General features: G+C 41.6%; 1 protein-coding gene across 7 annotated transcripts in view; it reads left to right on the top strand.

Moving 5' to 3' along the window:
* Positions 1-25,364, top strand: part of DLGAP1 (DLG associated protein 1) — a 358,503-nt gene that overhangs the window by 219,095 nt on the left and 114,044 nt on the right. For all 7 annotated transcript variants that reach the window (XM_080381374.1, XM_080381373.1, XM_080381371.1 and 4 more), the window contains 2 exons: positions 20,444-20,621; positions 23,092-23,332. In XM_080381374.1, the coding sequence (XP_080237500.1) occupies positions 20,444-20,621; positions 23,092-23,332 (419 nt within the window). The remainder of the gene's footprint in view (positions 1-20,443; positions 20,622-23,091; positions 23,333-25,364) is intronic.

Genomic DNA, 25,364 nt, shown 5'->3' with positions numbered 1-25,364 from the left:
AGCTGATGTATTAAGTCTGCCATGCAGAAAATTCACAGGCATAGAATGAGATGTGCATTTGCACAAAATTCAGTCTGGAGTACTTAATGTCCAACATAACAAGACAAGCAAGCAGGCGACAATAATTAAGTTAATTATTCATAATAATTTTCTGTTCTGATCAGCTAGAAGTGCAATATTCTTTCACTGTGAAGTGCTGGGGCCCCTTTAGATTAAAAATAGAAAAAGATAAAATCATGTATTTTGTTTTAGTTTCAACGTGAAATTACAAGACAATCAGTGTTGCAGACATGCTTTGGGATCTTCTGTTAATTTGCACCATGTTAGGGTGAGAGAAAGAGACGTGAAAGTAACTGTGCTGCCCTCACAAATAAAAGATACTATTAATATCTAAGTCATGTTGATGCCCAGTCATTTGTTTCTTTTATTTTTTTGTGTTTGTATTACTGCTAAGATAGAGTAATTTTCAACTTGTTTTGGTAATTCTTTGCTGACTTGGGTGCAGTATGGGATAAAGGTTAGGGGCAGGGTGCAGCAAAGAAAGTGTATGGCCCCTGGCAGCTAAGGTGCTGAAGTAGGGCAGCATCAAATACACTCTGCTCCCAGTGACACACGTGAATGAAGGTTCACCTGAAGAGGCTTGACTTTTTAAAAACTCCTCTCCTCCTAATGAAGTTATAAATCTTTTCAGGAGAGGAGAAATTAGGGAAAATTCTTAAAGACTTTTTTACATTGTGCCTGCTTTCTTATTCATCATACACCACAAAGATAGAGAACTATCATACGATCACAGCTTGTGTTATATGCTGGTGTGAAAAACATATTCTTGTTGAAAGCACCTCTGCAGCAGCTGAGGTTCTGATTTTCTGTAAGAGATTGCTGCGGTTGCATCTATAGTGGAGTTGCACAGCAATTTCCCATTCCCTTCCAAAGGGCTGTGCTACCTGACCAGGCTACACTCCAGCTGCCCAGCAGCTTTGCCTGCAGCAAACCCAGCGACCACAGAAAGCTCTGTTTTTGTCATCCCCAAATGCCAGCAGCCACATCAAAGCACCCAAATCCTTCCCTTTATTTAAATGACATTGGAGTGGCAGCCATGCTTGGGTTGCATCTGTGCAGCTCTGCACTGTGACAGTGATGTATCATGCTGAAGGCAAGCTCAGGAGCTTTCAGGACTAGTATATAAATCTCACCAGTTTTACATCTGACAATTGCTATTGCAAATCTGTTCTAAGCCTTCATTACTCTACACTTGAAAGGAAACCTTGAAAAACATCTTTAGAAGGTAGACCTCCTTGGACTAGTTCTAAAACTGTTCACAGTTATTACTTCATCACACCAAAATAGGCATAATATAGACATTCATTAAAACTCTCTCTTGTAATAATCAGTATTTGTTACTGTCTGCATAACAAAGACTGGAGAATGTACTAGAACGGAAAAAAGGTTTTTACTTCATTTATTACTTTTACTCTCTTTTTTTCAAAACTTAAAACTGCTACTTTGCTTTTATCATATTTAGAGAAATAATTTGTTTCTGAAATTTGCATAAATCTCAAAACCAAGGATACATGCATAATGCAGTAAGCTTACAACCACTTTGGGTGAAATGGTGTCAATGACGACATCAACTGAGTCATGACTTCATCTCATAAAATTTATGTTTGTAGCAGTGACAGAAATTATATTTATAAAAGCTGGAATTTTTTATTTCAGGGGAGGTGGGGGGGACGACACACGACACAATTTCTGACTCTGAAAAGGTCTTTTTTCCTTATTCTAGTGGGATGTAGCCAACATGTCATTCAACCATCCTTGTGAAGTTGCAGTCAAAGATGTTGAAAATCTCAGAAACATTGGCACTGTCTAGTCAATAGGGTCCAATCTAAATGTCTAGCCATGGATTTCAGACTGGTGCAGGATCTGTTGGACTCATCTCAGTCATGTGGCTGTAAGAGCTGTGAGACAACAGGGATTTGGCAGAGATGTGTTGCTCAGACTTGTTTGAAATGCTGGTGAGTCAGGCTGTGCCACTGCAGTTGTTCAGTCATTTACTGTTGGGTAGATTGTCATTTCTGGCAGAGCAGTAACTCTCTGTCTATTACTTTCCCCCCTCCCCCCCCACTTTGAGATCATTTGATTTGGGACACAAGTTAACTGCTGTTTACCCATAATGAACGCATTTGCATTGAGAGGGAGTGAATGATGCCTTATTCAGGTAAGATGTTAGACTGACTGGCTGGAACAAATGTTAGCACTATGTCACTATTTCTGTTGTCCCTTTCTCTTCTCTCTCTTTTTCTCTTTTTTAAGTGATTCCTTAATATTTCTAAGTAATAATCATCAGTACTTAGCTAAGCGTCCTTTTTTCCATTAGAAAAGCCAAGATTTGCATAAAGAATACCACATCTAGAGTCTTCGTCCCTTCACACAGTGACAGAATGACCTTCTGGCTATCAACTACTTCCATATTTCCACCTCCCCACTGCTTATTTTATTTTCTTTTTAAATGAATTTCACACCTTTGAAAATAATAACCGTGTAGCACTCTCTTCAGCTTTCATTTATTGTAGCCCTGATCCTAATACACTCTCCTGCTAAGATTTTCATCAGCGGTGATTTAATTACTAACCTTTTTCACTAGTCCTGTTACTAATATCATCCTTGTGAGTCTTTCACAGTTCTTTTATCCCACAGTTTCTAGTCCTGAGTAGAGCTGGTCCATTGCTAGCACTCATGGATCCTTCTCTTTGCATCCTTTTCTCACCGGGGAGGCATGCAGCTTGTGTCGGAAAATGGCTGTGCCTGCCTTCATTTTGGTGCTCCATTGCTGCCCCCATATACGTCGTAGTAGTTAGATGCACTCAGCCATGCTTCAAGCTGTCTTTGGAGTGCTTTCCTGGGCAACTGGGTTTGCTCACTGCTCCAGTTCTCCAGGCAGAAGCTGCCACAGTGGCTCGCAACCACAGCATGGCAGCCCAGGTGCTCTTGCCACCGACCAGCGGTCAGGCAGCCCTTGTGCATGGATTACTCTGCAAACACACGTGAACATCAAGGAGGCTTTTTCCTATCAGCTTTAATTGTCCCTTCTCCAGAGAAGTTAATCTGTTCCGTTATATCTCTGTGATGACTGCGGTATCTGGCCAAGTGTTTTGCCTCTGGCAGAAGATTGACAAGCCCTCGTTTTCTATTGAAATTGTGTGTTATGACTATATTCCCTTCCCCTGTTCTCAGAATCAGTGTGTCCATATAATGGTAGCTTGTTATTTAATGTAACTAGTTCCCTTAAGGGCAACAGCCCAAAGAATAATAAAATAAATCATTTGAAGTTCATGCAAACAGTGAATCACCTGAACAGCTGTCTCTAAAAACAGGGCTGTAGTTTGCTGTTGATGTTGTAGAGATTCTCCATCTTTTGAATACGTTTTCAGATTATGTGTTGTATGTACCACCTTTAAATGATGAACATAATAGACAATAAAAAATTATATATAGAGGAAGAACCTTTATTTTGAAGAAATATTTTTAAAGAAGAGGGTGAAATAAAATTGACATGTAAAATAATACTTAAAACAGTGATTTTAGGACTTCCTGATGCTTATTTGCAAGTCTGTTTTACAATATTTTCAATTATAAATATTTTTTTAATCTAATCCCATCTCATAAATAGAATATTTGTATTTCTAGAAAGAAAAAATAGAAATAGTCTTTTTTGTAGCCAAAATCAGGTAAAATCTTGCTTCTGAGTTTAATCTTACAGGTTTTATTGTACTATCTTATATTTCACAATTACTCCCTCGGTGTTTCTTTCATTAACAGCACTGAAGTCAGCCACAATGGGAAGTTTAGATCTGATCCAGGTTAGACCTGAAATGAATGGAAATCCCCTGCCCTGCTCCCTGGGCTACCCACTGCCCCCAGTACAGGCCTGAGATACCCTTCTGGGAGGGCGTCTCGCTCCATGGGGAGGTATGCACTGTAACTCAAAATCAACACTGGGCTTTTTTCCCTAAGGTATGAGACTTCATTTGAATAAGGCGCAGAAAAATAGTTGTCTGCTGTTTCTCTGAAAGTCCTTGGGAATACTGTGCAACTGGGATCTGGGTCCTCAGTACTGGATTCTGCAGTGGGTTGTTTACAAGTCTCAAGCGTAACGTTTAAAATCTGAGCTATGGAAGTTTTTTCTCCCCCCTGACAAAGTAGACACGAAGTTTTAAATGCCAGCCTCCTACCCAACACAATGGGATGATAACCTCTGCCATGAATTAATCAAGCTGCTTGTTAAAAACATTTTCTTGCCACTGTTCTCTCAAGTTCTTTTGAATTCAGGCAAATCTAACAGCTTTCTCTTTCATAAAATGACACACTAAGGTTAATTATAGTTCAGGAGCACTCTAAGGTATGATTTGGCTGCTCGGTGTTTCTCAGGTCTAAAAAGAGCATGAAGGGTGCACCTGGAACTAGTGCCTGGCTTGCCTTGTTCCCATAGGGAAGGGGAGGATCAGTTCAGCAATTAAAATGAAGGACAGAAATTGCAAAACTCCCAAGTGTGGTGCCCATTTTTCTGCCAGAGGGGAGCAGGGTGGTGGGAGACTCTGGCCCCTACATCTACATGCTGCACCCCCACGGCAGGTAGGATGTGGCCCTGGGAGCAGAGGCCGGGGAAGGAGTACCAGGCGCCCCACCACTGCTGCTCCCTGCCTGGCCTCTTCCCAGCCGTGGGTATCAATGAGCCTCCAGCTCCTGCACATTGGAATGTCACAAGCATTGTTTCATTACAGTTAGTGCAGCAATTAAGTAGCCTTCGAAAGAGGCAGCAGAAATGCTAGTACAGTCGTTGTTAGTCATTGCCCCCTTGCTCTTCACTCCTTTCTGCACTCCTGAAGCAAGGTTGGCGGCAGCATTTCCTTGTGCTCACGGAGATGCCTGGGAAGAGCCGCACCACACTGCGTGAGCAGCGAGGCACAGCATGGGGAAGAAGTTAAGTCATCCTTGTACTTCCCTGTACTGTACAGTACGGTATCCTGTACTGCATTCTGCAGCTGCAGAGGCTGGAGAGACCTCATCCAGGGATAGAAGGGTCAATTCTTCTCAACCGTGCTTCCCACGTGCATCCTGCTTCCAGGATGCTCTCCTCGCTTTTTCCACCTGCTGTACGTATTTGCTCTCCCCATGAAGTATGAAAGCCCAAAGGAGGAGCATGTGATTCCTAGGAGTAGCAATAACTCATGTTGCATTTTGCTGAGTCTGTTGAAACGCATAGGTACGATCTCATAAGTTGACACATCTCCCCCTCTCTCACCACCATGCAGCCCACACCCATTCCTAACATGTGTCCTAGAGGTGGTTCAGATACTTTCACAGGGGGTAAATGATAGATAGGCATCCTTCCCCTCAGCTAGTCCTACCTCTCCTCTTCCCTCTATGTCCTGCCTATGTACACCAACGCACAGCTTCCCACTCACTTCTCTATAAATCTTCTTTGTATTTCTTACCCTTCACACTATAGCAGAAGGGAATCTTAAAATGTTTTGGTTGTTGGTTGGTTTGGGTTTTTTACTGCCCATAGGGAAGGCCTTCAGAGCTAGGAAAAAATCTTTTAATATATCTCAGAGCCTGAGCTGCCATGGTGTGTGCAACACAGAGAAGCAAGCACACCACACACGTTGAAAATCACAGCCTGGTTTGAGTGGAGGGGGATCCCACTGTACGCTCTGTGCAAGCCTGTTCCTGGAAAACGTGAATTTTCTTGGTTAAAAGCCATTTGGAAGGCTTGGAGAAACATTTGTCTCCTGTTACTGTCTCCTGATTTCTCTTCTCTGGAGGGGGCAGACAGCCACACGGATGGCAGCCTAATCACCCGCTAAGAGCACGGTGCTGCTGGGGACAGCAAAACCCACAAGAACAAGTGGGGGAGTGTTTTTCTACCTATGTCCCAAGCTCTTAGTGCACTCACAACAGATATTATCCATGAGCTTTCTACAATCTTTTTATGAAGGATATTGATCCGTTTCCTTCTGCTGAGTTTAAGTTTGTTTTTTTCCTGTTTGCCAGAGCAGGACTGGGCCTGTTAATTTATGCAGAATTTGCCTAAGCTGAGGGAAAAAACATAACTCAGACTTTCCCGTCAATAGACCTTCAGCAAAACTCTAAGATTTGACCTGCTAAACATCTAGCAGTTACCTATCTAATTAATTTCTTGCTTATCTTCAGATACAAACACCTTTCTAATTTTATTTAGCGTTTTCCTGTTACTGAGTATCTGTTAGTTAGTTAGTGTTAGTAAGTAGTGAGTGAATTGCTGTACACACAAAAACCTGCCTTCACATATCCAAATTGCTTCCTTCCTGCTATAGATGGATATTTAGCATAGTTACTGTAGTGAAAGGAGCAAGACTGGTAATACAGCCATAGAGAGTGTATTATTGTGTTGGGCTTCTCTTTGGTTTCTACTTTCAAATAGCTTTATTCTTAATGAATATGGAAGTTAATGTGTTTAGTAAGTTGTGAGTTTCTGTACAGAAGGAAAACTCTTTTTCCAGACCCAGTGCTGACCTGCCCTTTCTAATCACCAAGAAAAATACTTTCACTCATGAAAAACACATTAAAAAGCTTTAAATCCTACCATTTTTGTAATGATGTGCTGAATGCTATGAAAGCAAATTACCCTATGAATCCTAATTAATTGCAAATCAGGTCCACAAACGCTGTAGAAATCAGAATATATTCTAAGATATAATAGATGTGCACCATCTTTTTTATGTTTTGTTTCTTGAGTCCTTGAACTCTGTGTTTGTGTGCTTTCTTCACCAACTGTGAAAACTCGAGGGTTTTTTCCTTTAACTGGAAAGATTTTGCAAGCCTCATAAGATGAGCTTTAAGGAAAAGGTAAAGCACAGAAGCCTAATGAACAGCAATCGTTGGCAGCACTAGATTGTTCCTCCCTCTAGTGGCTGGCTGGCTCCAGGTGGACTATGTGGAGCTCTTCATTAACATCTCGAGGAATTACCCCATTAGTTTAGCTACCGGGAGCTTACTTTTTCCACACTAGCATCCTCCAGCTCCCTGCCTGCTTGGTAATCCATGGTGCCTCTGTGTACATATCCGTGACTGTGTTACATGACCAGCCTTTCACTTTTTCAAGTCCACATCTGTACAGTTTTCTCAAGCTTTCCCGGTCCCTTCTGTACATTGTATTACATGTTCCACAGTAGCAGTCACATAAAGAAGACCACCCTGCTTCTGTTGCATTCTGTGATTCCACACGGTATATTACACCAAATCCAGGTAATTATCATAGCTGATCTCTGATGTATGCTAAACAGAAAAAGTTATGAATTCGAGGTGGCTTAGTTTGTCTAGTCATGGTGAAATACTGGGAACTGTGTTTGGACAGTGAGCAGGACATTCGTGCTTCCCCCGTCTGCCTGGATGTGTCGGTGCATGCCCAGACACCAGTGGGTAGCTCAGGCATATTCATGTCATTGAAAAAGACAGAACACATCCCTTTGTGAGGAGTTCAAGAAAATGTAAAGGTGTTGCAGAGCTGGAATGTTTGGCTTAATTTTCCCTAGCAGCGTCCCCAGTCTACTTAGTCAGAAGGACAAAGTGTGGTGGGTTGACAATTGGCCCTTACCTGGCACATCCGTATCTTATTGTCAGGACCCTGAGCAGACCTTCGAAGGCAGCCCTACACATCCCACCTGCAGGCAAAGACATGCTGGTGTTCAAACGTCATCAGACAGGTCTCTGCCCTGTTGCTCCTGACAATAACATATGGATTAATATCTTATCATAATATGTCTGTTTTCTTAATCAAGGTGACTAAAAAACTGAGCAGTAAAAATAGCCGCTATAAGTACAACAGCCTTTTAAGGAAGGGGTCATCTAAGGAAGAGGATGCTTACTCACGCAACGTGATTAAATTGTGTTACTTCATGAGTAAAATTGCAGCCCACTCATAAAAGTTGTGAGACTTGAGAACATAACATAGGTTTCACTACACTTTGCTTAAAATTGACATTTTAGGCATTAAACTTCTCCATAGCTCACTGAAGTTTTATGATACTGGAGATCTTTTGAAAGAGTTCTGTCTTACCTCAGCAAAACCATTGACTTGAGATGATACCATAAATCATCATCCACAGCCAATAATAGTTTTAATAGAAAAATGCATTTCTTCTAAAGTACTTTTTGACCATCACACCAAACATTCTTTACTCTTTATTAACCAGCTGTTCCGCTTCATGTACAATATCTGTCTCTGGGGCTGAAGTTTATTATTTCAATCATTCTGTCACCTTTGCCTCCAGAAACATAATAAAAAACATGGTGCCACTAATCTCTTCCATCGAAAAACCTCAGTCATGTCTGCTAACTTTAATTCAGCATCACAAAGCCACTTAAGAGATGCTGTAGGGAAGTATTAACATACCTGTTTTCTGATTGTGAGAATTTGTATGACTTCTCCTCCAGGTCACACAGCAAATTTCTGTCAACACTGAAATCTGAACCCATGAGTCACAGTCTGTTGCCTGTGGTTTTAAATGCCAGGTAGAAGTTATTTATCCAGAAAAATTTAGTTTCTTTTTCCTTTTTTTTCCCCCTCTGCTATGGTGTTTTAAACAAAAGCACAGATATCCAGGTGTTTTCATCTTCTGAGCAGGACAGAAGGCCATCTTCAGCTTGACCACGTATCCTACTATTGTGTTCTGAAACGGAAAGGGAGGTTTCTTAACTCATTCATAAGTAGTGGGTTGTTTTGTGATTTATATGGGATAGAGAGCACACTACTAGTCAGTCCTCTGTAAGGAACTAGCTTTGTTCCTTTCCCTGTGCAAACACAGATATTTGGGCATTTTTTCTACTTGCCATCTGAACTTGCTGGATTTTTTTTTGCTTTAATTTTTCATTTGAAAAGAGCAGTGTACCAATTCAGTAAACTGCAGATTTTAATTCTAAGTATGATAATTAAATTCAAGTAAATATTTGGAAATACTTAAAGCCAGCTGACTTTTGCAGGGGTTAAGACTTTGTTGTAGTTTAACCCCGACTGGCAACCAAGCACCACACAGCCACTTCCTCACTCCCCCTCACCCAGAGGGATGGGAAGGAGAATCGGAAAGGAATGTAAAACTCAGGGGTTGAGATAACAACAATCTAATAGGTAAAGCTAAAAGCTGTGCACGCAAGCAAAGCAAAGCAAGGAATTCATTCACCACTTCCCATGGGCAGGCAGGTGTTCAGCCATCGCCAGGAAAGCCGGGCTCCATCACATGTAACAGTTACTCGGGAGGACAAATGCCATAATGCCAAATATCCCCACCTTCCTTCTTCTTCCCCCAGCTTATATACTCAACATGATGTCATATGGTATGGAATGTCTCTGGCTAGTTTGAGTCACCTGTCCTGGCTGTGTCCCCCTGCAGTTTCCCATGTTCCTCCAGCCCTCTCGCTGGCAGGGCCCAAGAAACCAAGAAGTCCTTGATTTAGTATAAACATCACCCAGCAATAACTAAAAACACCAGTGTACTATCAACATTGTTCTCACATCATAACCAAAACACAGCACTGCACTAACTACAAAGAAGAAAATTAACTTTATCCCAGCTGAAACAAGGGCAGGCTTTCTTCCTTTAAAATGAGGTGTACAACCCCTTTGAAAATTCTCAACCCTGAAGAGCATCCACTCTTCAGAAACAATTTTTATGTTCTCATTGTCTTCATCTGAATCATTGCACTTGACACGGACAGCATGATGAATGGCATGATAACTTGTTGTCCATTTCTTTACTCCCAGACCCAAATAAATGTTTCAGGGTATATGTTTCATGTGATCAAAAGATAACTACTTTAAACAATTGGGGAAAAAAAATTCCTTTTCAGTCCCCAGCAGGATTTTGCATTATTTTGCAGGTTTCTTGAGACATTTTTTTCCTTTGTTCTTTCATACTCCAAAATACAGATAGCTCTGCTTTATCAGGATTCATTCTGTACAAGTTTGGCCCAACAATAGCCTATAACACAGAAGGCATCTGTTTTTTAAAAAAGAAGAAAAAAATCTAATAATGTGTCTTAAGCATAATTTTATATCTTTTGAGCAAACTTGTATTTATCAGAAAAGTTTTATTAATAGAAATCAACTGCAGGCTTCCACCTTGAGGTATGCTTTCGGCCTGTTTATAAAAGCATTGACATGCCAACTTGTCCAGACCACTATTTATATTTTTTAATTATTATTTATTTATTTATTTATCTGTTTAATATATACACCTGAAATAACAGGTTATCACTTCATGTTGTATCTCTATACAGCAGACAAGTCTTTTTGTAATCACTGCAAAACAAAACCAGAAAGACTTCGGAATGGAGAGACAGAATTATGAGATACACATGGATAACTGATTTTTTGGAATTAACTGGGTTTGTTTTGTTGGATTTCTTTTGATGTAAACGCACCTGAAGGAAAAGTGGTAGCAGCTCCTTTTTTCTGAGGAATAGCTCTGGTAAAGTTACATGGAAGGAAAGTCTCCCTGCTCCTGGGTTATCACTTTTGCTGTGCAAGATCAGTGATAAAAGGGAAAATCCCCCAGGGCAGCACACTGTTGCCCAGAGAATCAGTAGAGAATTTGCTAGAAACCCTACTGCACATCATTATTTTTTAATTTACTTACATTCTAGACAGTACTTTAAATAAAAATATGGAATACAAGTTATTATTTCCAGCTTCTTTGGTATGACAGAAGAAGATGCAGGGGTTTATCTTAGTGGTAACTCCCAGTTGAACAGTTTCCCCCAGAGCCTTTGCTTTTTTATCAGGAAGAGACAGCTGCAAGTCATATCTGAGCTCCAAGCTATACTTATCCAGACACAGCTCAAGAAACTGCCTGTAGAGTTATCCAGTAGGTCACTGCTCTGTCTTATCAACCCCCTCTCAACCCCTGCACCTTCAGGAGTAGCTGGATTCTCACAGGTGTCTGCAGAGAAGCTAAATGTAGTAAGATAGAAGTACTTGTTTAGAAAAAAAGAAAGAGCAGTCTTCTCTTCAGGCATTTTAAACCGCTTAGCGTCCTTCAAGTACAAACCAGCTAAAACAGAGGATACTGAAATAGCCGCTTAGTAAGAGTATGCATATGATTTTTCAAAATGAACCCATCAAGAGGCATGAGGAGAGAAAATCCACAGTCACCACCAGTGCATATTACAGTCCAGGTCAACAATTTGCAGGTGTTATCAGGAAATAAAGCGTGCCCACAATGGGTGAGGTATCATTGTAATTGCCAGGTAGCATGCTTTGCCCTGTGTTGAATCTTGCTTTCTCAGTCATTCATTTGGAGGTAGCGCTGTTAATCAGAGATGTAAGAAGGTGAGCTCAGTCCCTTAGCTCAGTTGGCTTTGGGATTTTTCCCTTCTCCATAAAACTGAGTTAACATAGTTACTAGCCTAGCCTCCTTGTTGCTTTAAAATGTACTTCCTTTCCAGAGTTTCTCCAGTAGTTTGGTTTGTGTTGCACAACTGTACAGATGGTGTTGAATCTGCTTTTTCCATTTGTTTTTAGTAGGTAACTGAAACTTTTGAAATGGCAGAAGACTGAATAGGAGGTGAAAAAATGCTGCATATGTAAAATGCATTTATGGAAAATGCAGGTGGCTGCATATTTATGCGAAGGTGTAATGAAGCTGACTTGCAAAACTAAGATGTGTTCCTCACCAGGAGATGTTTATACAGATCTAGCCCGGATACTTGAAATGTCTTTTGGAACTAGGTGGTACAGAAGCAGGCACGTGGCAGGGCCTGCAGGCTTATGTCCATGCAGTGTGTGGGTGACCATCACCTAGTTTCAGGTCCATGTGGAGTTGAGGACACTGAACACTGAAAACTCATTGCAATTTGTCAGGAAAAATTGCTATTAAATAAACACAGCAGTAACATTCAAGAGGAAATAGTTTTTTTAGTATTTACCTAGAAAACATTATTCATAGGTAAATACTGCCCAATATTGTAACTTGGAGCAGCACAGGAGGACTTTCAGCTTCAGGAATTTTGCCCAGAAGACGCCTTTTAGCAAAGCTGGAGCACTATCCTCCCACTCCCTGGAGCAAGCCAGGGCTGCTGCATAAATCGCAGTGCTAAGCAGGGAGGGCTGGCTGTGCAGCCAGCTCAGCACACAGCCAGGTGACATTCCTGAAAAGTAACTGCTTTCCTCCTGTGGTTTGGCAGAGAGATGTAATTCTTGGGTTTTCCCACTGACAGAAGTAATCAAACTTTTAAAATACGAATCAGGGAGACCTGAAAATTAAATTAAGCAGGTGAGGGCCAAGCTTGTGGAGACTGATTTTTTTGTAGAATAACACAAGGACTGCAATGGGATATCTCGATCCCGGATATCCTGGGGTTAAAATAAAGAAATAAATTTTTAAAAAGCTGTCTGTAAGTATTCAGAGTAGGAATAAACTTAATATTAATACAAAGACGTTCAAACTTCTCCATTTGACGAATGCATGAGGTAGTGCAGATCCACAGGTGTGCAAGAGGATGGTTTGAGTATGTTACCAGACAGCTGAGAGGAGGAAAATGACAGTGTGATTTGACTCACTTGTGATAATAGCAGCACTCATGGAAGTGGCAGTGAAGCGGTCTGTGTCCAGCACCAAAAGCTATGCCTGAGCAGTCCTGGAGGCATCTCCTTCCCTCCTTCTCGGGGGGCTCACCCTCAAACACGTGCTCACAGGTGGCTGGCTGGCAGACCAAAATGCTTGAATTACTAAAATAAGTCTTTCATCTGAGCTGACTGTGGATGACTTTTGAGTCTTACTCGTGGGGAGAGGTGGCACTGAAGTAGCCAAGAACATGAAGTGATGTGGGATCAGGTGGGCAAGCCTGGCCTCGCCAAGGAGAGCTGAAGGAGTGTCTTCTGCAGGAAAGAGGGTTTGACTTTTGTGCCAGCAAAGAGAGAATTCATCAAAGCAGTGGTGAAAGGCTTTAACAGGTAGAGCAGCAAAGGATTCATCCTTATGCCAGCAGGGGCCAAAGGGCTGCAGGCAGGGCTGCAGGCACCACTGACCTGCTCAGGCCCTCAGGCACTGTTCGTTCTTTGCACTATACCTTGTTAGGAGGCAAGAGCTTTTCCAGCTTAGGTAAATATATCTCTCTGCTGGTGAGCAGCACTTGGTCCTGAGATTATTAGTGCCAGCCCAAAGGAGACTCGTGCTGAAAAGGCAAGAGCCTTGCATCTCGTGTTTGGTCTAGGCTCAGACATTTTTTCCATAAGCAAGGATCTCCAAAAACCTGTTTGAGCATATACTTAGTACGATTGGCAATAGGGGCGACATTAAGGCCCACAGCTTTCCTCAGAGGGTCTTCTGAGAGGAAAGACACACTTCTCAAGCTGGGTGTTCTTGACGATGTTATATCTTACCCTGCTAAGTGTAACGGGAAAGGATGGCTTTATCTTCTAGTGTAAACAAAAAATTCTGCTTTTACACAGAAACGACTTGCTCTGGTATGACTGGGTTGATCTGGTTCATCTGGATTGAACCGTTTCTACATTTCAGCATCTGTTTTCATTCTCCAGGGTGGAACAGAAGAGCACGTACAATTATTCCCCATGCATGCACACACCCACATGGGAATCAGCACCACTATGTAGACCAGATTTCTGATTAAAGATAACTGTATAATGTCTGTCTGCACCATCTTCCATCTGCTTCTCTTACCAACTCGATTGTATATGGCATCATGTGCCCCTTCCATGCTGTGCTCTGTTCTTTTACCGTGTCTAGAATGCAGGGAGAAGATACAGCATGTCTATGGCAAGGGAAATGTTCCTTCAGTTCATTAGCCTATTTTTTTTATCAATTGTACACAGCATCTGAGAGGATCTTTAAGATAAAGAGGAAGCTTTGTTTTAATGTCTATCTGAATTTTTGTGCAGTCGTCAGCTTTGATAACATTTTAACAACTAAAGATTGCTCTTGAAACAGGGTCACACAATCTCAACACTTCCACATCCCAAAGAAAAAGAAAAAAAAAAAAAACAACCCAAAGCTTCCTTGTCCTTCGGGATGAAAGCAGGTTTGTAATAAAATCACAAATGAATGGTTTCATGGCTGATGCTGAAGCTAGCAGTAGCCAGATGTGGAGAGTTTTAAAAGGGACTGGGCTTTTTAGAAGGATTTGCTACTAAAAAACATTGATCCAGTTCCTGCTGCCCTCTATCAAACAAACAGGAGCTCTCTGACAGGACACCATGGGCTTATTCAAAAAACCCACAACAGCTAGAGGTAGACAGATAAACACGTTAGAGATCTGCATGACACCAAAATGTGGACTTCTGAATTCATTTATTTTAAAGTGCTTTCCTGTGTAGCCCTAACAGAATCTGAAAAATCAGGCAAAGACACAAATACACTTTACTGCAATTTCTGCCACTCCTCACCAAGTGGAAAACCCTGTCACACAGACATGTCCCAGGCAGTTTTGTGGTGTGCTGGTCCATGCAGTGAAAGGGATTGGTAGTCTGGTAGTAGAATCTTTTGTAAAGCAAAAGGGAGCAAATGCCAATTTTGTGCTGATAACGTTGAATTGCCCTTCAGCAGATGAGATTTTTCTAGTTGTCTCCAAGTTTTAGACTTTTCTTTCTCACGCTTGACTCTTTAGCAACATACTAAGGACATAAAGAGAGGTTGAGGGGGTGTTCGTTTTGGGGTTTGGGCTTTTTTTTTTTTTTTTCTTCAAGGAAGTCCCCATGAGGAGGTTCACTTCATTATAAACAAAAACAGAAAAGGGGATCTTCAAAACTCAGAAAAATCCCTGGTGAGGGGGAAGAATGCTGAAAACTCTATGGGCTGCCCTTGTCTCTGTTGGTAGCATGACAGCTTTGTGTTTGCTGCACTGAAAAAGCAGCGGAACATGGGTGACAACATGATCAAATTACCCTAGCCTGGTGACCCGTATCATGAGCAGGTTCAGACAGATGCACTTGAATGACTTTGTTCTGTACATGTTCCTTTCTGATGTCCTTCAGTGTTTGCCCTGTGTCAGACTGTGCTGGATTATTCTACCTTCTAGCAACACTAAAATGCAAATAAAATTAAGCACAGCAATGTATGTTGGATGTGCCCATCAGCCACGCCGTAGGTGGGGCATTCAGCCAGGGATAATTAAGCCCCAGGGAGCTGAGCTGTCCATTGTAGGCTACAAAACTGAGAGCTGGGATACTTAGCGATAGAGGTTTATTTTCTCTTGGGTTTGGGTTGCACATGCTGTGTTGTTGGGGGCCTTCTGCTTATTTGAAGGCAAATTTTAGCACGTTCCTCTACTGGTTTACAGAAGTATTCAGGACATGTTTCTGGATTTTCACTTTGTTCTGCTTTGTCATTTTTTGTTGCCAGAGCACAGTACCCGTCTGGCACAATGCTGCGCTTTGTGCTAGGAATCTGAATGCTGAACTTGGAGAAGGCAATACAGTCTTAGGGCTACTTTTCATTGTAGCACTTTTTTATATTGTGTCTGGCCTAAAGGGGAAAAAAAAAACAGCCATCATCAGTCTTGGCTTTCCCTTTTTTCATTCAGAAATGAAATGTAATAAATGAAAGTGTTTTTCATAAAGAGCACATATACAACAGATTGCATTGTGCTTTCCTAAAATAAAAGGAAATACTTGAAACTAAACTTGCCCGTTCTTGTAAATCCCCGTTGTCTACCTTCTCTTGGCATTTCAAAGACACTTTGAAGGCAAAGGAACTCTTCCAGAAATACATTCAAAGCTATTTCACTTTTAATCTCCTAACACTGTATTTTAAACCCTTTAATATATATTTGAGTGAACTAAATTATGGCCAGCATAAAAGTCAGAAAGGACAAGGCAGTATGTAAAGATTGTGTATAGCTTTCCTTCCCTCTTCATTCATGCTGGACCACCATCTCAGGCAGGCCCTAGGCTAATGCTCTTTCCTGCCTCTGCCTCAGGCTTCCAGGGAAGCCAGAGCCAAGCAGCCAAGTCCAGCTCCTGGCACGCTTACCTGCACTGACCAGCTCCTCACTCTGCAAATAGCCAATTAAGCAAATGAGGGACAAAATGTTTCCATCTGGATTAAAGCCGTGTAAATACGAACACATCTGTAACAGTGGGTTAGAAGTGTTTTTTAACACGCTTGTTGCAACAGTTGTAGGGGTGATTAAATGTGCACATTTAAAATATTTTCATTTCTATATTTGAATGAAAAAAGGAGGATCGGCCTCAGCATGCCTGAAATGTGTACAGATCAGAAATCAAATGGCAATATGCAGAGGTGGCTTAAAGACGTCCTTTACACAGCTACACAATCTTCCGTTTTAGATGCTTCACTAAAACACATTTTCTCTTTAAATGGACACTGCTCTGCCCCTCAGAGCCCCTCATGGGTTTTCAGTAGCATTTTGCCTTCACAGGCACCCTGTGGATCAGAGGTACTTCTTTACCCAGGGGAGCCTTTTATTTCTCCACCGAGACTCAGCAGACTCCTTTTCCACCCACCTCAACTCAGGGCTGGCTCCTTTTCTGGTTAATCCCCTTGGGGCACCTGCAACAGCATCCAGCAGAGTGGCAGAAACCCAAAGCCCTCATCTCCTGGTGCCTCTTGCCGTCGTTCTTAAGAAGCACGTTTAGCAGTGCTATTCCTCCCACTCCTTGCACTGCCAAAGCATGTTGCTGTTATGGCTGTGCTCCCATCCTCTGGGGTGAGGCCTGGGGCAAGGGCAACACTATGGGGGACAAGGACAGTGCAGCCAGTTTGGGGACTTGCCGCTTGCAAGTGCAGCACGCTGCCTTTGGGGACAGCCCAGCCTCAAAGCACGCCTGGTTCCCCATGCATGCTGCAAGCTCCACGGATGCTGCTTCAGCCAACCTCATCACATCGTGTATCCACAAGGGGCTAGAAGCCTGCCAGGCAAAATGTCTTTTCCACCACAGCAGTAAGGACGAGCTGTGTAAAAGCCTCTCTGAAAGGGCTCTGGCACTGAGTTCAGAACTGCCCTTCAGCCCTTGTCCCATGTCACAGCAGCAGGCACTGCAGCACAGAAATGATGTGGCATGCTTGAGGATCTTGTTCAAGACCTTTAATAATTCACATCCTCCTCCTGCCAATTAGTATATCCAATGCAGTGACTGCAGCTAACAGCCCGTTTCCTATGGGGCAAAGAGCTGTCCCGAAGTCTCAGTCCCATGTCTGTCATACTTAATTGTGGAAATTATGATGGCGCAAACAGAAGTTTAGGTAATACAGGATAAATAGAAGATGGAGTTGAAGCTGTAAGGAGGAAAATACCAACTTCATTTACAGGTTGCCAGTAACAGTAACTTTGAGAAAAGAAATTAGACATTCAGATCTTCCCTGCCATACATAGTCAGATTTATTCCTAAATGGAATTTCCAGTGGCATTTCAGCTGTTCATTAAAGTGTACTGCAGAACATAGTGACAATTTATTACACAGCTACAAAAGCAGTGATAATCATTATAAATGCAAACCTTCAGATGTTTCTTTGATTATGCTTTAAATCCTTTTTCTTCCCCCCCCCCATCACTACATCTAGTGAAACAGTGATTGTAACAACCAGTGAGCAAGGAACCACCTCCTCCAACAGCTGCCAGTATCCTAGCCTGGTTTATACAACAGTTGGGAGGTATGCACAGGCTAAGATAAGTGGCCACCTGTAAAATGTGGTTCTATATATGTGCCAGACTGGCCAGTTGTATAGTCAGGAACAAAAAGAAAAAGGAAGCAGCTGTGCTGACCACCCACATCTGAAACGACAGGGAAACATTTACTCTCATGGATGGATGCCCTTGTTTCAAGCGGAGTTGGGAAAACATTATGCGACACTAATGCATACAGAAAATTAATTTTTATACCTTTTGTGGTGGCTTTCCACGACACTTGGAGCATCTGACCTGGTCTGTACTCTGGCTGTCACAGCAGAATCGTACTGCTATGGGTACCTGCATCTTGTTATACTGGTTCCAGTCTTTAAAGGGCACGTGCCTCAGCACTTGCAAATTTCTGTCTGGCAATACCTGTGTGATGAATTTTGTGATGTGCTGCAGTCTTCTTGTGAGCTCAGCTAATCAGTGAACAGCGACAAGCCCCAGGTGACGTATTTGACTAACTGGCAGCTAATCAAGCATATTTGAATTTTGCATGTCACATATTGGCAGCAAACTGTTCACAACATTCATAAAATACATTTTGAATTAATTTAAGAAATACTTTTCAGGCAATGCTGATCCGTTTACAGATCTGCAGCATGGTGAAGTAGCTTTCATGCATTTGAAAAATTATGTCTGTTGAATTATTCATTCTGTTTTATCTTTTTTTTATTTCTTTGGGGTTTTATCCAATAATAGACAAAAAGGTTTTTTTCCGAGAGTTCCACAGTTAGTGTTAGTTACCAAAATGTTGTAGCTAACCATTAGTAACAGTCATTTTCTCATTACTTTCTCTTCCTTTTTTTGAGTTGTTTGGAACACGGCTAATTATGATGTCTAAACCCCTTCTTTTGTCATGTGGAATCAAATGGCGTAAGGAGTCAAAGCATATGAATATGGCTGCTGTGAGTATTGCACCATATGCGTAGTGAAAATGGCAAGCAAGGGCTTTATCTTGATCTTGTGACAGGAATATTGAATAATTAGCATAAGTTTATGTATTTTTATTAGGCAGGTAATTAGCAGCCAGAGAATACAGTATTGTAGAGATGGCCTAGATTTTATTACGGTATTGTACCATTCAGAAACAGACCCAGTTTCTGAACTACTTAGGTGTGCAATTACACAATGGAATTGTCCTCCTAAAATACATTGACAGTTACCAGAATTGTGCATGCCACTGGGAAATTGCTCATACTAATTACCATCATTAGCTACTTGAATACAAAATATCTGCAAACGCTTGAGGAATTAGACATAAAATGGATTCTCTTCTTTCAGGTCAGCTGTGTATGTCTTTCTAAAGACTGGAGGACCAAGATTAAGCCTGTAATTAGGTTACAGATTATTCTTTCATATAACTGCAAACATCCATGTGAGATTTACATTTTTAAATGGAAAATTTAGTTAATATTTTAATTTGATTGCTTTTTAATACTTGGAGAATATTAAAGATATTTCAATAAACATATTGAAGAACCACCCTTTCAGTACTTTATCCACTGATTAATTGTTCCACAGGAAATGTCCCCAAAATAATTGCATAAGAGGCATGACATGGATCACTTCTTGTGAGTCACATCTTTAAAGGATGTGAGAAGACAGCACCTAGCCTGCATTTTCAGAGGATAAAACATCTTGTAGGTGAAGGATTGTTTCTACATGTTGTAACCTTTGCTGTCTGACTCTAAGCACATAGAGCAGGAGTAATACAATTTGTGCACATTACCTGGGGGCAGTTCATTGTTTGTTTGTCTGTCACTCATGTTGGAAAGATGGGGAAAGTTATCAATTCAGAAACACAACTGTGGATTATAAACCTGGAGTTTGACATCAGGTCATGTAAAGCTACTTCTCTAGCTTACACTTTCTCAACTTATGCCAGGAATAAAATAAAATTTAAAGCACATCAAACCTTAGCAGGTGCCCCAAATTCTTGGAATGATTTCCTAGGTTAAGACACACTACAAGTTCATTGTGCATGTTGTGTATGATCTGCCGATTCTATCAGCACAGACACCCTTGAAAGCTCCTGGAGAAGCAGCCCTGTTATACAGGTACATACATGAGTGTCAAGAGTCACAGCATCAGCAGGTCTGTTCAACACCAGGTTTCCTCAGAGAAACAACCCTCTAGGGGAACAGAGACCCTACCATTCCTACCAGCTGCATTTCAAGATGCTAATGTGTTTAGGGTCATTCATCGAACCTTACTATTGAGCCTCTCCTTCCTTTACCCCCCTTCCCAGCTGGCTGTGGTGGTTCCTGCATTCAGCTCTGTAAGGACACAAGGCTTTCTTCCTTGTACTCACCACAGTGGCTCCACTTGCTTTTTTAAAACCAACATGTGAAGTCATTTCAATGTTGTCACTTCAAAAGTCTCACATAGTGGGGGGGGTTGCTGGAGCTGGTTGCTGCCACTGTCAGTAGTCTAAAATTTTTCCATGCTGCTGTCAAGAAATAAATTTGGAGTTATTCTGCCGTTCTGCTTAGGCATGGTTTACAAACACACCCCACCAAAAAAAAAAAATCCTTTCTTTCCTTCTTTCTTCCACCCACCAAATAAAAGAATGGGGTAATCTGAATAAAAGCACTTGCATTATTCTTATTTTATAACTTACAAGGAGTATATAATGACTTGTTCAAGTCTTCCTGTTCCAGTGAAAAACACCTGGTTATTCTCACTCCTGGTAAGGCCATTTGGACCTGATGAAATATCTTTTTTATTTCTTTTTCTTTCCCCTCCTCAAACCTCCCAGGATATCCAGTGAACACTCCCCAAAGCTTCAGATCCGGAGCCACAGTTACCTGAGGGCGGTGAGCGAAGTGTCCATCAACAGGAGCCTGGACAGCCTGGACCCCGCAGGGCTGCTGACGTCCCCCAAGTTCCGCTCCCGCAATGAGAGCTACATGAGAGCCATGAGCACCATCAGTCAGGTGGGTGACACATACCTGCAGCAGCCTGGAGAGCAGCCGCCACACTGGACACCAAACCCTTGCTATAGGAGAAACTGGATTTTGCTTCAAGTGAAATTAGATCACACCACAGATTTTTATAACATTCTTAATAAAGCAAGGGCGTTCACACACAGTCTTGTTTGTGAGAGTGTAACACTTCATAATGCCATAACCTCCCCTTTGCAAATGGATGAGTGGCACAACGTGCAATTTCTTTGAAGGAGCAGTCTCATTTTTTATTTTTCTTTTCTGAAAGCAGGTGCTCATCAACAATGTCTTTAAACAGGGTTCTCTTAAGCATCTTTGTGCTTAGTATCTCAAATCAATTTTTTTCGGAGTGACTCCAAAGAAAAAGTTCACATGCTGAGTGAGATGCTGAAGGAAAATTACGTCCATAGTATTTTGTATTTCACAATTTTATTTGTATTTTATTAGAAATTTTAGAGCTTTCTTTATGCTATTGTATACATTCTTAACCCTGTGCGCCTCTGAACTTTTTATCTGTATAGTACAAATGTTGCAGTATATATATATATATGGTGCAAAGGTCTGTCTATATTGTTGCCCTGAAATCCTGTAAGACCCCTTCATGCTTATTCTAAACTCAAAGAAAAGTGAAGGCCACCGTGACACATTCAGTTTATGACTTTTAGCGTCATAAAATAGCCTGTTCTTGCATACAACATGCTTGTACAGTTGAATTTGTCAGGAACAGATCTGAAAGAAATGCAAAAGTGCCTGCACTCCACAGGGCAGTGGGCCAGTAGCTCATCTGCTAAATCCTATAGCTCCTTGGTATGATTTTTGGCTTGCTTGCTTAAGTGGATCATTTGGATAAATCACTTGGATAAAAGAACTTTCTTGCACTAGTCCAGAAGTACAGCAGCAGGATTCATGGTGCCGTATACTAGCCCCTTATTATTGGCATGTCAAGTCATTGCAATGTCAGAAAAATGCACATGACATCATTGATGACAGGGCTTCAGCAATGGCCATAACATACGTGCCATTCAGAACAGCGCTGTAGTTTGAATCTCTGCAGTGTTCTGTATCTGGGCACTGGAGCCTCAGAGTATTCACCTGTGCATTTTATAGTGAGGCACTTTGCACAGAGTACGGGCTGATGCCCTAGAAAGAGGGTCAGTATGTATCTAGGAGGAAACAGCACTGAAATTCGGGTCTCAGAGGCAATTATATGAACATTAGTTAACTTATTTAGCTGGACACTTAACACTTACGCAAAGCTGTCTGCCACAGAGTAAGCATCTTTTGCCGCTGTGAAGAATTTATGGGCTTTTTTTTTTAAAAAAAAAAAGCATAGATTCAGAGATGTTTATTTGGGGATATGGCTATTCACCACCATAGTAAGATTGTTCTTTATGATGTATTATCTACTACTCTTACATGCTCTTTTAGTTTCCCTTTGAAAAAATATGTTCTTAACTTTGAGGTTTCTCTTTTCAGTTATATGTACAAATACTCAGCATAACATTTTTCTTGGTAAAAGTAATCCTGGAAAAAGATTACTAATGTTTTTTTCTAAGACTAACAGTCTTACCTTCTCCTGCTACCTTGGCCTTTTGCATACCTGAAAACTAACAGAGTCTTCAAGAGATGGTTTCCACGTGCATGTTTTCCGTAGTGATAATTATTGTGCTTTAATGCCAAGCTCAGGGCTTGATTCTCAGTTTAGAAACATGAGCATCCGTTACTAATTAAGACGAGGTAGATGGTTTCCGAGTTTGTAAGACCTGCAGCAAGGCCACATGCTTTTCATTGTTCTTTAACCTGCATGAGTGCAAGTCTCTGTCACCACCTAGTGACTGCTCCACAAAGGGTCTAAGGATTCCCTTGCATCTCCGTCTCAGCCAGAGGTGTAGTTATACAAACACTTTTCCCCTGCTACAAAGCTGGTTCCCTTACCAGCCTCCCCCTCCGAAGTGCTTGTGCCACTTCTACCCTCGAGCTTCCCAGCCCCTCAGGTTTATCACTGTGGTTGCATGTGGGTGGCCTTGATTCCTTGATTACACACTGGCATTAAGCTGACCTTTTCTGGTTTTTTACCTCACCCCGCAGGGAAAGTGTGATTTTTGTTTTTCAGTGTACTGGTCATAACGGCCAAAGGTTCAACCTCTGCTGTGGGCCCAAGGGGACAGCAGCCAGGTGCTGCTATAAGCACTTGCAGCTTCCCACCGGTCTTGGCAGGAACCAGGAGCCTAAACTCTGCCGAATCTCTGCCTAACGCCTCTCTCTCCCCTTTCTGTACATGATTTTTTACCCCTGACAATTGTTGCTTTGTAAAATGGGTTGTGTTTATGTGCCATTCACCTGTTCTTCACGTGTGAAAGGCTGGTCTAACAGATGTTGGCCATCGTGCTACTGTAGCAGGTGTTTGTACCAGGTAGGCTGGTGTAGGGATATACTGACCCTGCCCCGTCCTTGTCTGCAGGTGAGTGAGATGGAAGTGAACGGTCAGTTCGAATCCGTCTGCGAGTCGGTGTTCAGTGAACTGGAGTCTCAGGCTGTGGAGGCGCTGGATCTGCCCATGCCGGGCTGCTTCCGCATGCGGAGCCACAGCTATGTCAGAGCCATTGAGAAGGGCTGTTCCCAGGACGACGAGTGCATATCGCTGCGGTCCTCATCTCCCCCACGTACAACCACCACGGTGAGGACCATCCAGAGCAGTACTGGTGAGTAACAAAAAGAGGAACCCAGAGGGGTTGTGGAAAGGGAAGGTACCTTTCTGTGCAACTCCATAAGAGTAATGATGAGCAATTCTCTGTCAGACACCAAGCCATAAGAGAGTCTGTTTCACCAGGGATCTGGACAAACTAATCAGCCTAAAACTATGCACAGATCAAGGCTGATGCAGTTGTGGTGTCTCCTACATCCAAGCTAATTTATTCTGGGTTAAAAGCACATAGAAGAGAAGTCCAAGGTCATGCTTCCTTTCACTCTCCTCCCCAAATGAGCAATCACAATTTAGCAAGGCTGAACAAGAGGCTCTGGGTTAGCAGCTCTGCTCTGGAGAGTCCCTCTGCTGAGTTTTTCTACAAAGATGAAAAATGGTCTCTGCCTTTCCTAAAAGTTACAAGTTATTAGATGTGTTGTTTAATGGCTCAGAGAGACTGTTACAGCTCTCTAGGCCATCTCAGAGGTGGGAATGAAGAAGGAAATAAGTGGTCTGCAGGTCAAAATATGCATGTTCACATCCTGCTGTTGTTCTTTCTGCAGTTCAGACTATTCAAACCTTGCAAGAGAAAGAGATTTTGGTCTAAATGTGAGACTTGCAAACCTTCCCTTTAATGTTTGAGATTGCTTTTCTTCTGGAAATAACCATGATGAATTCCAGATTCTGTCACTAAAATTAGTGCTTAAGGGTAAAAAAATGCAAGTCAGGAAAAAAAATCCAAATCTCTTTCTCTCACTTAGAAAAGCAAGAGCCAGGAACCATTACATGTGTGTGCTCTTCCCTGTGGAAGGATGAAAGGGTCTCATTTGATTTTTCTGCATTCATTCCACTGCTTTACACAAGCTTAATTTACTATACATCTACTCTTCACATTCATGACTAATATTGACTAATATAAGTATTTCACTGTGCCTACTACCTCTTCTCCTGGTTCTTTAATTTCTGTTTTCTGTACTCTTTTGCCTTTTTGTGTGTTACCTCACACAGGTGCAGTTGTTTATACCTTGTAGGTTCCTTATCTCTCACTCAAGTCTTTTTTAAAGCTGCTTGTCAATTGGTTTATGTCATCAAAATACACTTTCAATCCTTTTACCAAAAATGTTGAGCTTAATTCATTTTTCTAAAAGTAACAAGTTTAAATACTGTTGGAAATACACTGGCAGTACATCACAAACATCAAAGCATTTTTAAAAAATGCTGCAGAGCAGTTCTTGTCTAAGTCACTAATCCTTGAAAAATAGTATTTACGTGACAACATTTCTGCTATAAAAGTAGTTCTTGCATGCATGCAGGGTTTGCACCACACTGCAAAGACAGGATTTACATAAGGTGTGTGTTACTTCACTGTACAGTATTAGCTTGTGTCAAATGTATTCTGAAGCAAAAGCTGAAGGATGGGAGTTTTCAGGGATCTTTCAGCGTGCATTCACCATTATTAGATCAATTTGGGTATCCCAGAGTGGTTTTTCAGTTCTTTGAGAATGGCTTTGCTAACACTTTTCCTTTATAAAAATAACTGTAATTATTAATACAGAAGAGAATAACCATTTTTAAATTATATAAGATGTTGTTTCTGTCACTCAGATAAATGGTGCCTGTGTCTGGAGATGATGGTGTATAAATGGAGAAGGTTGGCTGTACGTATCAGCCAAAAGCACTGTAAAACCCAAAAGATGAAAATAGTTACTGTAAACTGTCTCTTGTTTATGTTCCTTTTTTGTAGTACACCCACAAAGAGGCTCTTCTCTGGGTAGCTGACTTTATTAAAAAATCATATGAACAAAACTATGTTATTGAAAAGTGTAAACCACTGGGTTTATCTTGGGTTACTGCTTCTGTAGTTGGCACCTTAAACTGCAGAGAGGGGAATGATTTGCAGCCCTCTTTTCAGACATCCAGAAAAGCATTTAAAGACTGCTGTAGCTATCTATTTTCTGCTGTGGGAATTCTAATGAGCTATCTTTCTCATTTTTTAATTCGTGGGTTCCCAAGGGCCCATCCCTTGCACTGGTAGCATTTCAGACAACTTG

This window comes from Falco punctatus, assembly GCF_963210335.1.
Source record: "Falco punctatus genome assembly, chromosome: 3".
NCBI lineage: Eukaryota > Metazoa > Chordata > Aves > Falconiformes > Falconidae > Falco > Falco punctatus.
The sequence above is the reverse complement of the archived record's forward strand: the minus strand, read 5'-3'. Positions and strand labels throughout refer to the sequence as shown.